The sequence below is a fragment of the Babylonia areolata genome, chromosome 15 (assembly GCF_041734735.1).
Source record: "Babylonia areolata isolate BAREFJ2019XMU chromosome 15, ASM4173473v1, whole genome shotgun sequence".
NCBI classification, from domain to species: Eukaryota; Metazoa; Mollusca; class Gastropoda; order Neogastropoda; family Buccinidae; genus Babylonia; species Babylonia areolata.
Genome location: NC_134890.1, coordinates 285,001 through 300,000, shown reverse-complemented (window position 1 = coordinate 300,000; position 15,000 = coordinate 285,001). Strand labels below are relative to the sequence as shown.

Below are 15,000 nucleotides of genomic sequence, written 5' to 3'. Positions count from 1 at the left end.
CACAACACAACACAACACAGACGCCACAGGGCACAGCGACACAGGACGGACGCAGTGCACGTGCAGACAGACCAGAGGTAGGAGGAGGGAGGTTTGCTGTCCAATACAACACACTACAACACAACACAACACAACACAACACAATACAACACAACAGCGACACAGGACGGACGCAGTGCACGTGCAGACAGACCAGAGGTAGGAGGAGGGAGGTTTGCTGTCCAATACAACACACTACAACACAACACAACACAATACAACACAACAGCGACACCGGACGGACGCAGTGCACGTGCAGACAGACCAGAGGTAGGAGGAGGGAGGGCTGCTGTCCACGACACACTCCAGGACAGCGGCGTCCAGTCTGCCCACCACCACCACACTGTGAGGCTCTCTGGTGAAGCGGGGACCTCGGGGGGCCTCCCGGGGGTCTGTCCACTCCGTGCCGAAACCTGGGGCACGTGCACACACACACACACACAGAGGGAAACACACACACACAGGGAAACACACACACACACACACACACACAGAGGGAAACACATACACACAGGGAAACACACACACACACACACACACAGGGAAACACACACACACACACACACACAGAGGGAAACACACACACACACACAGAGGGAAACACACACACACACACACACACACACACACACACACACACACACACACACACACACACACAGGGAAACACATACACACATGGAAACACACACACACACACACACACACACACACACACACACACACACACACACACACACACATTATGATCAAATATTTAATAAGTGTTGGAATCCTGATTTGAAGACCAAACAAACAAGCACCAGTTTCATGTTCTGTACATGCTGAACAACACTGGACAGTTGGACTGTCTCTGAATCAATGAACTTGATGATCGGTTATAATGAAACATTTTGTATTGATGATCGGTGATAACGAAACATTTTGTACTGATGATCGGTTATAACGAAACATTCTGAAATCTATGATTTTTACTATTTTTCATAATTCATACTTCATAATATAATGTTAATACCGCCACTGCTTCTGCTATAATTCTGTTCACCTCTTTAAACCAACATCTTGACCGATTCAGTTGTCATAAATTCTATTGTGGTCACCGCTGCTGATACTAGCGATTGATATTATCTGCTGTTGCATTAATGTTTCCACTTACTAAGTGCTGCAGCAACAGCTGCTGCCACTGCTGTGCCATGACCTCCACCAAACCAGTGTTATGTGGACAGTGGAGCATGATTGTGTATCAGTGTGTCGGTGCAGGGTTGGCTTATTGGTGTGTGTGTGTGTGTGTGTGTGTGTGTGTGTGTGTGTGTGTGTGTGTGTGTGTGTGTGTGTGTGTGTGTCGTGTGTGTGTGTGTGTGTGTGTGTGTGTGTGTGTGTGTGTGTGTGTGTGTGTCGTGTGTGTGTGTGTGTGTGTGTGTGTGCGGGGTGTGTGTTTGTGTGTGTGTGTGTGCGTGTGTGCGGGCGTGTGTGTGTGTGTGTGTGTGTGTGTGTGTGTGTGTGTGCGTGCGTGCGTGTGTGTGTGTGTGTGTTCATATCTGCATGTATATTTGAGTGCGCGCTTGTGTGAGTATGCAAGTGTGTGTGGGTGTGGGTGGGTGGGTGGGTGTGTACAAGTTCTCTCAAAGCGGCTGATTTCTGGTCCTAATTTATGTCAATAATTCGCCTTCTACTTATCTTTCTTTTCTTTTTTTTTTTATAATATTTTAATAGAATTATTTATCTTTTTAGTTCGTTCAACCTATTCCATTTTAGATGACTGTTTTACAAATACCAATGGCAGCCTGTGAAGCCTTGACTACTGCATTTGATCTGACATCTCCCTTTTTAATAGCACAGCAGTGTTTGGAGCAGTCCGCCTGTCTCCTTGAAGAAAGGCGACGAACAAATAAACTGGACAAATAAAAGCTTACTGTGATCGCGGCGAGCCTGGCTGATACGAAAGGCTTGCAGATGGCTGATTTCACAGATGTACGGAGAGGAGGAGTCCGCTTTTTGGCGACTCCACAGGTAGGTGTTGGTCAGAGCTGAAACCAGGCCACACACACTGTGATGTAGGGGTTTAAAAAAAATTTTTTTTGTTGTTGTTGGTGTGTACATAGGATACCTATTGGGTTTTTTTACGTGTTGACATAATTATATGTGACATATTTCAGAACACACACACACACACACACACACACACACACACGTACACCCACACACACACAAACACACACATACACACTCATACACACACACCCACACCCACACACATACACGCACACACACCCACCCACACACACACACACACACACACACACACACACACATACACGCACACACACACACACACACGTACACACACCCACACACACACACACGATAACCAGGAATCTTTAAGTTGACAAATTAGGCCACAACAGCAAATCAAATCAAATCAAATCATGGTGCTTTGAGCCCTGCCGACCACTAGGGCCACATCAAGGCTATCACCGCGTTTGCATCAACTTCATGTCAAGGATTCAAAAACAACAACGCAAAAACAAAACAAGAGAGGCAAGGCCTTCAAGACTCACTTGTGCTACACTTTAAAAAAAATCCAAGCTTTTTATGTATTGAGTATAATTTCAAAATGTAATGTTTAAGATGAGAAAGATCAGTTTAAATCAAATGAACTCCCCTAGCATTAATTACAGAGTAATTTCCCTTTTTTACTATCTGCACCAAAACGTTTGCAAAATAAATAAAACTTCCATACTTAGCAAAAGAAGTTCCTGTTTGAACAAAAAAATGATAATAATGACTGCTCTTGTTGTTGGGTCAGAATATCAGATCAAAGTACCAAGTTTAGAGAATACAAAAAAATATAAATATAACAGTAAATGCAGTTTGCATATAATTAGGCTTCATTCTTTATTTTTTTGTGCCCATCCCAGAGGTGCAATATTGTTTTAAACAAGATGACTGGAAAGAACTGAATTTTTCCTATTTTTAGGCCAAATTTGGTGTCAACTGACAAAGTAGCTGCAGAGAAAATGTCAATGTTAAAGTTTACCACGGACACACACACACACAGACAACCGAACACCGGGTTAAAACATACTCACTTTGTTTACACAAGTGAGTCAAAAAAGAATAAATAAATAAAAACTAATCACCGTTTCAAGCAGCACTGACTTGAAGTTGTGTACCTTGTGAATGGAGAGAGTTACCACTCTTTACTGTTTGTTAATCATTTCATCTCCTGGCCTCATTATTTGTTCATTTCCAGTTGAAAAACCACTGAGACAACCATGTGTTTGTTCTGTATTCTCCATATGTTCTGTGTGGCTTGTTCAGGATTAAAGAGGCTATACCAGTCTTGAATAAAAGCTTATTTTGTGTTTGCACATTTCTTCTGTCTTTGCTGCTGTGTGCACATGTCAAATGATTGGTGTAAGGACAGGACCGGCGCTTCCTTTTTTTGAGGAAGTGTCTGGGTTTGTTCCAACGTACCTTTTATTTACCTGTGTGCTAGCTGAATCGGTAGCGTAAGCAGCACTGACTTGAAGTTGTGTACCTTGTGAATGGAGAGAGTTACCACTCTTTACTATTTGTTAATCATTTCCTCTCCTGGCCTCATTGTTTGTTAATGATTCAAAGGCCAGAACAGCCGATAGACTTCGGCCGGACAACTCACTGGTGAACTTGTACACCACGTGCAGGTTGGCCTGACGCCGGACCTCCTCCCCCTCCCATTTAGTGGACTCGTCCAAAGCCGAGGCTGTGCCGTCACCCTCCCACTGAAGCTGTTGTCCCTCCCCGATTCCGCTGGTCCACCAGCGATTGGTTCTGTCCACACACACACAAAACACACACACACACATGATGGAGTCTCCCGTCGGACCGACGGATGAGTAGGCAGGCAGGCTTATCTGTCGGTGTGTGTCCTCATATGGGAGAAGAGGCCGATTCTGGATGCGCAGCACTTCCCACAGGTGTTGCAAGGGAATACGTCTCCAGAAGTTGAGCCCTGCTTCCTTCGCTCACGCTTCACCTTAATGGCCAGCGTTATCTTGTTTTCAAACGTCTTTATGCCACTAGAGCACAGCATCCTCCAGCGAGAGCGGTCAAGGGCATCAGTTTCCCAGGAAGCGATGTCTATGTCACAGGCTTTGAGGGTCTTCCAAGTTCGTGGTGGCCTTCCTTCAGCTGGCCATGCAAGAGCATCTTCGGGATCCCGCTGTCTGTCATGTGGACAACGTGTTCTGTCCAGCGTAGCTGGCACTGGATCAGCAGGCTTTCGATGCTGGGCAGGCCGCTCCTCTCTAGGACCTGGAGGTTGGAGACCTTGTCTTGCCACTTTATGCCGTGGATATTTCGTAGGCATCTTTGGTGAAACTGCTCAAGTTGTTGAATGTGACGGCAGTACGTCGTCCATGTTTCACAGCAGTACAACAAGGTGGTCAGCACAACAGCTATGTAGGTTTTGATTTTGGTGCTGAGCCTGATGCCTTTGTTGTTCCACAGCCTGTTGTTGAGTCTGCCAAAGGTGGGTTATTAGGAACTGTCGCCTTGTGCGGCCATAGTGGGAATGAATCAATGCTCACTGTGTCCAGGGCTCGGCATAGCAAGGCGGGGCCCAGTCCTCTCCTTCCGGTGTTAACCTCCCAGGACCTAAGTCAGGAATCCCCCATTTACACCTGGGCGGAGTGAGGGAAATCCCATGGAAGTTCCTGTCCGAGGGACACAAGACAACGCCAAAACGGGCCTTCAACCTTGGTCGCCAAAAGGCCGTGTCTGGTTATTTCTCACTTGTAGACCTCCAGAAAATGTATGGCCCATTGTTCTGTTAGAAAATGGCTTTCCCCGCGGTTTTCTGTACTGCTGGGTTTTTTGGAGATGTAATCTTAACGAATAAGAGGTCCCACTCCCGTTCCAGCTGTGGAGAGCTTCTCTTTGCCTGGGTGAGACAGTTTCTCCATTGTCAACTACCGGGAGCAACTATCGTGATAACTCTCTCTCTCTTTCACTCTTTCTCTTTCTTCCTCTCAATCTTTCTCTTCCCTTCTCTCTCTCTCTCTTTCTCCGTCTCTCTCTGTCTTTCACTCTTTGTCTTTCTCTCTCTCTTCTTCTTCTTCTCTGTGTGTGTTGTCTCTCTGTCTCTCTCTCTCCCTCCCTCTCCTTCTCTCCCCCCCTCTCTCTCTCTCTTCTTCTTCTCTCTCTGTCTCTCTATCTCTCTTCTTCTTCTTCTCTCTCTCTGTCTCTCTCTCTCCCCCCTCTCCCTCTCTCTCTCCCTCTCTCTCTTTCTATCTCACTTTCTTTTTCTGCCCCCCAGCAGGACGGGCGGCATGAAGGAGAGAACACACACCTGTCCATGTCGTGCCGTGTTAACCACTGGGACACGAACTCATGCTCCTCGTTGGTGTTGACGCTGAGAAGGTAGGCCCCGTCCATCTGAATGATGACACAACGCTGTCTGCCGTGATGACTATATCAGAACTTGACGCGTTTAGCAAAAGTGTAACTGTGTATACACGTTAAAAATGTGACCACACACGCACACATACATATATATATATATATATATATATATATAGAGAGAGAGAGAGAGAGAGAGAGAGACAGACAGACAGACAGACAGACAGACAGAGGGAGAAGATGAAGGTGGAGAACAGAAAGGAGGGAGAAGAGAGGGGTGGAACACACACACACACACACACTGACTGAAACCATTTATTGTCAGATTAACTGTTTGTTGTACTGACATTTTCGCAACCATTTGAATAAAATATTAACTGAGCAACACAAGGAAATTCTGATTTGAGGAAGGTATGATTAAAAAAAAACAACAACAAAAAACAAAAAACAAACAAACAAACAAACAAACATATTTAACAAATCAAGGTACCAAATTTCATTAATATCATTATCTCAAAAAAATATTCTAACGCACACACATACTCACATACGTTTCTCCCCCACCCTCTCTCTACATACATCCATGCATGCACACAAACGCCCATTATAATTCCCCTACCTCATTCCCCTGCCCACTCACTCACACACACTCACACTGTCTCTCACTCTTTCTCATCAAATTAAGGTTTCGTAATGTAATCAAGACGACATATTACATGTTAGGGTCGAACAGTTCCACTAATTAGAATAATGGGAACTTTGCTCTACAAGTAAATCTGACGCTATCACCCAAAACGAAACACTACTTTGGATTAAATAAAACAGAGGGGAACCTCTGCAACAGAAGGGGGATGAAACAAATAAGAAAAACCGACCAATTGGATGGCTTTTAATTAGGTCAACTGCGGTTTTTGTCAGAGACCAACCATTTTCTTTGCTAGGGTGAAACACACACACACACACACACACACACACACACACACACACACACACACACACACACACGGAAACGAAACGAAACGAAACGAAACGAAATTTTATTTTACCAGGGTAATGAGAAAAGCAAAACATATACTTTTTTCCACCCAGCCCTGAGGTATGAAAAGAAAGAAAAAAGAGGGATGTGGGGGGTAGGGCTACATCACAGAACACGTGAACACAGAACCATTAACAACGACAAATGTCACTGAAACTCACATGAGAAACTCGTGAAAAAGACTAGCACAAAGCAACAAGCAACAACAACTCTCTGTCCCCACCTCTACCCCAGCCTCTTTCCCTCCAGCCCCATGCACATCGTGAAAGCCCTACATTTCAACATTCTGTCGTAAATAGGATTATAATCAAAGATATTAGAATTCATGATGATATACCAATGACTTGAGAGAGAGAGAGAGAGACAGACAGACAGACAGACAGACAGAGACAGAGAGAGACAGAGACAGACAGACAGACAGACAGAGACAGAGAGAGACAGAGACAGAGACAGACAGACAGAGGGAGAGACGGAGAGAGGTACATAAGATAATATTTACAAGGAGTCCAAAGTATGACCGAGAGACAAAGAGAGGGAGACAGAGAGAGAGAGAGACAGACAGACAGACAGAGACAGAGAGAGAGACAGAGACAGAGAGACAGAGACAGAGAGACAGAGAGAGAAAGAGCAACATAAGATGGGATTTATAAGGCGCCCAAAGAACAAGAGAGAGAGAGAGGGGGGTGGAAGAGAAAGAGAGAAAGAGAAAGACAGACAGACAGACAGACAGACAAATAGGGAGAGGGAAGACAAAAAGAGAAGGTATAAAAGGAAAAAACAAACAAACATGAAAACAACCTGGCAGGCCACAGCGGCCAACGGGTATGTGAGATCCGGGTAGAAGACAAAGTGGTAACAGTGGTCGTTGTGCGTCTCCCACCCCAAGGGACAGTCTGCACACACACACACACACACACACACACACACACACACACACTCATGAACACACACACACACACACACACATGAACACACACACACACCACACGCACACATGAACACACACACACACACACAGACACACACCACACACACACATGAATACACACACACACACACACACATGAACACACACACACACACACACATGAACACACACACACACCACACGCACACATGAACACACACACACACACACACACACACACACACACCACACACACACACATGAATACACACACACACACACACACACACACACACACTCATGAACACCCCCCCACACACACACACACACACACTCATGAACACACACACACACACACACATGAACACACACACACACACCACACGCACACATGAATACACACACACACACACACACACACACACACACACACACCACACACACACATGAATACACACACACACACACACACACACATACACACGCATGCACATATGAACCCACACACACATGAACACACACACACACACACACACACACACACACACACACACACACACACCACACACACATCAACATACACACACACACACACACACACACACACACATATGAACCCACACACACATGAACACACACACACACACATGAACACACACACACATGAACACACACACACACACACACACACACACACACACACACACACACGCACGCACACGCACGCGCACATACACACACACACATACGCACACACACACACACGAAAACGACACACACACGCACATGAACACACACACACACACACAAACACACACACACACACGAACACATACACACACGCACACACACACACACACACACACACAATCATGAACACACACACAAATATGAACACACACACACACACACACACACACACACACACACACCACACACACTCACACACACACACACACACACACACACACACACACATCAGCATTTCCTTTGAGGGTGTCGTTCCGATTCGCCAGTTCCATGTTCGTCAATGCACGCTTGTTGTGTAGAGAAGTGTGCGTTCCTTTTTCTTTTCTTTATTTTAATTTTTTAAATCCAATTTTCTTCATTGCTAGACCAGTGTTTATTAGAAAATGAATTACATTTTGTTCTTTTTGCCTAGCGATAAGAAATAATCGTGAAATGTTTACAAAAACAAAATACTACAAACATCCCTCTCTGTTTAAGTTAAGTCTGTTAATGTCGTCTAGCTACAGTAAGGAGATTCGTGAATTTTCCTTGTTTTTGAACAAGGCTTTAAAAGTTAGAGAAATAGCTTCACTTCGTGAAATAAATATAATTATGTTTTGTTATCTGCAGTTATGTTTGTTTGCATATGTTGTCTTATTGAATTGCACAAGTTTCAGTTTCAGTAGCTCAAGGAGGCGTCACTGCGTTCGGACAAATCCATATACGCTACACTACATCTGCCAAGCAGATGCCTGACCAGAAGCGTAACCCAACGTGCTTAGTCAGGCCTTGAGAAAAAAAGGTGAATAAATAATAGATAGGCTTACATAAATAAATAAATAAATAAATAATAATTATAATATTAAAAGGTAGTAGTAGTAGTAGTAGTAGTAATAAAATAATTGCACAATGTTCGTGTTAACCCTTCACTCGGGGCTGAGGCTAAAATGCGAATAGACCAGCGTTTGTATTAACGGTCAGATCTCTGTATCGGTCATTTTGATACAGCGGAACTGCAGGTTGGGTCTAACGACCTATCTGTGTGACGACCTTGAGGTCGGGTTGTTCGGCGCTGAGGGAAGATAGAGTGGTTCGGGGCGTTGGGGTGTCAAATAATTTCACACTAGGATTTATGTATAATGTATTTCAGTTGGGTTTTTTTTTTTTTCATTGACAACAGTATTTGTGTAACCTTTATTCTCCCTGTCTACAGGCCTCAGATAAAGCAGTGGCAATATGAGAGATAGAGAGAAGGAAGAAAGAAGAAGAAGAAGAAAGAGAAACACCCGTAGGTGCTGGGGAGGACCCACAAAAGCACTGTCTCCACCCGCCCTTGGAACAATCCTGAAAAGAGAGAGAGAGAGAGAGAGAGACAGAGACAGAGACAGAGAGACACACACACACACACACACACACAGAGAGAGAGAGAGAGAGAGAGAGAGAGAGAGAGAGAGAGATGGATACGCATACGGATACGGATGTTTCATTCGATATAAGCCATCGTGAAACATCTCAGAGAAAATAAATAGACATGCTAAACAACAACGATGTAACCTGCAAACTGAGAAAAAAAATATAATAAACTGTATTTAATGTCTAATTCACACAGAATAACAAAGTAAACACACACACACACACACACACACACACACACACACACACACACACACACACACACACACTCACACATTCAACTGCAATTTACATTTATAATTTGAAAGGCTTTATGCAGGTAAATTGCTAGCTGTTTATCAACACGTTCCTAAGTGGACAACATGAGCAAAGGCAGTCTGAACAGGGAGGGTTCCTTTTAAAGAGAGAGAGATAGAGAGAAGGAGACAGACAGACAGACAGACAGAAGCACAAAGAGCAAGAGAGAGAAGCAAGCTGTCCAACCCACCAGCTGACACGGTCACCATCCATGTCGCCACAGCCGTGAACCACCAGTGTAGGTCACGTGACGATCTGACGGCCATTCTGCAAACACACAGAACAGACAAGGCATGGAGTAATGAAGTGACCCCTGAAAGCTGGACCATAGGTATACAGTGCTTGTTTCCTGCTTACTGCCCAGCTGACCATACAGAGCGCTGGTTCGAATCCCGGCACAGTCACCAGTATGTTCTCCCCCTCCACTAGACCTTCACTGGTGGTCTGGACGCTAGTCATTCGGATGAGACTATAAACCGAGGTCCCGCGTGCAGCATGCACGTAAAAGAACCCACGCCAACAAATGGGTTGTCCCTGGCAAAATTATGTAGAAAAATACACTTTGATAGGAAAACAAATAAAATTGCAGGCAGAAAAAAAAATGGCAACGCGCTCTCCCTGGAGAGAGCAGCATGAATTTCACACAGAGAAATCTGTTTTGACAAAAAGAGTTAAACAATACAATACAATGGAAAAGAAAATGACGCAAATGTTCTGTCACATTCATACACATGAACCTAAGTCATTCCACTGACGCTGACCATTCCGTAAATTGTTCATAAAAAAAACCTCACCCACACGTAAACATAACAGAGAGTTTTGTTGTTTTTTGTTTCAACAGTTTTGACCATTTAACAAATCCAGCTGTTGTGAGAGGGTTTCTGTTAGGGTTAAAAACGCTATAACCTGGAATTGTACGAATGTCCTTGAGAGTAATGCAGGTGTCGTTCTGTCTGATAATTACCTCTGTAGTTGTTCTGCACCGATCCCAGTTCAATTTGCAATTCAGAACAGGCTGTGACATTACATAACCTGTGATGGGTGTGTACGAGTGTTTTGTGAAGGCTGTGTGTGTGTGTGTGTGTGTGTGTGTGTGTGTGTGTGTGTGTGTGTGTGTGTGTGTGACTTGACTTGACTTGACTTGACTTGACTTGACTTCATTTATTGTCATAAAATCCCGAAGGATTAATAGACACAACAAAGAACAAAGGGAACAAAGAAATAAACGGTCATCTAATACGCATGCACTGAAATACATAGTTGGCAAGTGTTTTTTGACAGTCATCGCAGGTGAATAAATCACTTGGTTTTAGTATATTGTTTTGTATTTTTCTAGAGATCACATTTGATTGATGATCATACTGCTGTATAGTAGTGATTAGATGGCTTCGCAAATTATGAAATAAGATACACGAATCTAAGAAATGCAATTCATCTTCAACAACTTCACATATAGCACATAACCTCTCTTCTCTGGGAATGTTTGCATATCTTCCTCGTTCGATGTTTAAATAATGTGCGCTTATTCTGAGTTGACAAAGAGCTTGTTTGTGAGCAGGATCGATTTTATCAGTTAGATAATTCTCAATTTGATAATCGTTTCTTTTAATTTTGTTGTAGAAATCTAATCTACTGTATTCAGTTTTTCTCTGTTTCCAGAATTGTACATATCTATTTCTTAGTTGTTGGCGTAATGTAAATTTAAGTCTGCTGTTACTAAATGTGTGTGTGTGTGTGTGTGTGTGTGTGTGTGTGTGTGTGTGTGTGTGTGTTTGGGGAGGGGGGGAGGCGTGAAGAAATCCCAACTATAGGGTACACAAAAACTTAAGCACCACAGTCAGGAGGTAAACAGTCTAGCCATTTCGAGGCCTTAAAAGGGGAAGGGGGCCTGGGGGGGCGGGGGGGGCGGGGGGGTTGGAGGAAGGGGGAAGCGAAGAAGACCTAACTTTAGGGTATACGGAAAGTCATTGATTACTTTGTTGCTTAAGGCAGGTTTATTATCTTTATCAAGCATACCTGAACTGGTGATTTTCCATGTACTGTTATTGTCATTGTTTGGTTTGAAGTTGGAGAGTTATTTGCTGTGAATTGGGATCTCAAGTGACAGTGGCGAATTATTGCACGCGTTCTGGTCCTCACGCATACAATGCAATCCACACTGTGTCTTTCTTTGAATTTGTTGTTGTTGTTGCTTTCTTCATTTCGTTTAATATCACATATGAATCGATGGAAATTCTACAGTTAACACACACACACACACACACACACACACACACACACACACACACACACAAGCGCGCGCGCGCGACACGGCTCCCTTATACCGTGACTTTTTTGTCTGGTTTGCCTGCTTCATCCATTCAGTCCTTCAGTAATTCAGTCCTTCAGTCCCTTCAGCGCATACAAAACTCTGCTGCCCAACTCGTCCTCAGAAAGAAAAGATCTGAGCACATCACTCCTGTTTTACAACATCTCCATTGGCTCCCTGTCTCACACAGAATAAAGTACAAGATCAGCACTCTATGTTATAAATGTATTCACAAATCTGCCCCTTCCTATCTCTGTGGCTGCCTTCACCTCTACACTCCATCTCACTCTCTACGATCGGCTTCGGATCCCCTCTGTTTACGCATACCCAGATTCAAACACTCGACTGTTGGACGCCGTTCTTTCTCTGTCTCTGGACCTTGCATTTGGAATGAACTTCCTCTTTCGCTTCGTCAGGTCTCCACACTCAGCTCTTTCAAGTCTGGCCTTAAAACCCACCTCTTCAAAAGATAGCCTCCCTCCCCTGCCTCTTCCTTGTCTTCAGTTTCTTCAGTTTTAGAGTTATGCATGCGTGTGAATGACTGGTGTGAAAGCGCTTAGATTTGTCTCTGCACAAGATTCAGCGCTATATTAATACCATCATTATTGCCTTTTCCCACCTTCTACACAAGAACTGGACAAAAAAAAAAAAAAAAAAAAAAAAGGAGTTCAAGGACACAATACCCCCTCCCCCTCCCCCACCCTCCTTCCCTGTTTCGGTCCAAGACTTCATGGTGTCCCTGTGTTGCTGGTGTCAGACACAGTGTGAAGAACACGTTGTTGCGGCACGTATTGTCGCCCCTGCAGTAATTGTCGCCCTTCTGCATATAATGTCGCGGCGACAATACATGCAGGGGCGACAATTCGTGCCGCGACACACGTGACACACGCTGGCTGTGAATTGCTCGTATCATCTGTCTGGCTTGGAGGAAAACTAGCGCCTGTACCCCTCTCGGGATCATTCCCGGCTTCTGTGCCCGGCTTACTTGCTGTGAAGAAAACAGTGTAGCATTTCCTCCCTGGCTGTGGGGTGGATCGAATATACAAATTCCAAATGTCCCCTCCCCACCCCCTCCTTCCCATTTTTGTCCCTTGGTAAGTATGTTTCTGATGTACAGCACTGCAAAAGCAAACTGAAATGACGAGAAATTGTACTACAATTCCACATTTTCCACTCCGTTGATATGTTCAGTGGAGTGATGGCCTAGATGAAAACCGTCCGCCTAGGAAGCGAGAGAATCTGAGTGCGCTGGTTCGAATCACGGTTCAGCCGCCGATATTTTCTCCCCCTCCACTAGACCTTGAGTGGTGGTCTGGACGCTAGTCATTCGGATGAAACGATAAACCGAGGTCCCGTGTGCAGCATGCATTTAGCGCACCTAAAGGAACCCACAGCAACAAAAGGGTTGTTTCTGGCAAAATTCTGTAGAAAAATCTACTTCGATAGGAAAAACAAATAAAACTACACGCAGGAAAAAAAAAAAAAATGGGTGGCGCTGTAGTGTAGCGACGCGCTCTCCCTGGGGAGAGCAGCCCGAATTTCACACAGAGAAATCTATGTGATAAAAAGAAATACAAATATAAATACAAATGTTCGCTAATTCATTACAGCCATGCAAAAACAACCCGAACGGGACCAGAATTTTCCGTTTGAAGGAATGAGAAATCCAGTACAGTAGAATATTTTAGTATCTCTTGAAAGAGAGGGTTTTCCAAACCTTTGGTAAGAAGAAGGCGACATTGATTAACAAGAACAACTGGTACGATCATAATGCGTGTTGGGAAATAATATATGATAGTCAGTCGTGTCCGACTATGACCATCAGAACAGCAGAGGAGGCAACTGCTGTTCCGACTATTTGGGTTAGAATTTGATTATAGTGGAGAGTGTCTTGCCCAAGTTACATCCCCACTCTCTCGGCCAAGAGGGTTTTTAGGACAGTCGGCGTTGGGATGGTTCTTAAAGGCCAACTAGCCCACAAGGCTGCAGCACTAAGAGCCAGTGCAATTTTGCCTCCTATAGTTTGAGAGTCATAGTCCTTCACAAAAGACTAAGCTGTAAATGGTTTCCCACTGACTGGAGAAACCATTGATAATACAGCCCTCACTTTACTGTTGGCCCAAATGTAAACTTATGTCAAACGTGGGGAGAATACCACTGATGAGGCAGCACAAAAGATACAACGACAACAACACTAAAACAACAACAACAACCCAAAACACCCTGTATTCGTTTCAGTTTCTCAACGAGGCGTCACTACGTTCGGAAAAATCCATGTACGCTACACCACATCTCATAGGCAGATACCTGACCAGCGGCATAACTCAAAGCGGACAGTCAACCTTTAAGTGTGTGCATATGTATTATTTTGTGTACCGACTACAGTAGATTTCTTTCACAGAATTTTGCCAGAGGACAGCATTCTCTTTGCCAGAGGACAGCACTCTCTTTGCCAGAGGACAGCACTCTCTTAGGACAACACTCTCTTTGTCAGAGGACAACACTCTCTTTGCCAGAGGACAACACTCTCTTTGTCAGAGGACAACATTCTCTTTGCCAGAGGACAACACTCTCTTTGCCAGAGGACAGAACTCTCTTTGTCAGAGGACAACACTCTCTTTCCCAGAGGACAACACTCTCTTTGCCAGAGGACAGCACTCTCTTTGCCAGAGGACAACACTCTCTTTGCCAGAGGACAGAACTCTCTTTGTCACGGGTTCTTTTTCTCAGTGCATCTGCACACGGGGCCCCACGTTCACTTTGATTTTCCAGTCAAACTCAGGAGAAAGGGCGAGAGCGGGATTCGAACCTAGACCTTCAGGGACTCTCTGTATGGGCAAATGAGCGTCTTAACCATTCTGCCACCTTCCTCCCGGACCGTGCAATGTG

The 15,000-nt window shown here is 44.4% G+C and overlaps 1 protein-coding gene across 1 annotated transcript in view; it reads right to left on the bottom strand.

The window, feature by feature from the left end:
• LOC143290082 (contactin-like) overlaps nucleotides 1-15,000 on the bottom strand; it is a 90,836-nt gene that overhangs the window by 43,416 nt on the left and 32,420 nt on the right. The window contains exons 2-7 of the mRNA XM_076599372.1: nucleotides 9,994-10,070; nucleotides 7,256-7,350; nucleotides 5,372-5,457; nucleotides 3,701-3,852; nucleotides 1,953-2,066; nucleotides 305-452 (exon numbers count right to left, since the gene is read on the bottom strand). Coding sequence (XP_076455487.1) covers nucleotides 305-452; nucleotides 1,953-2,066; nucleotides 3,701-3,852; nucleotides 5,372-5,457; nucleotides 7,256-7,350; nucleotides 9,994-10,069 — 671 coding nt within the window. The 5' untranslated portion in view covers nucleotide 10,070. The remainder of the gene's footprint in view (nucleotides 1-304; nucleotides 453-1,952; nucleotides 2,067-3,700; nucleotides 3,853-5,371; nucleotides 5,458-7,255; nucleotides 7,351-9,993; nucleotides 10,071-15,000) is intronic.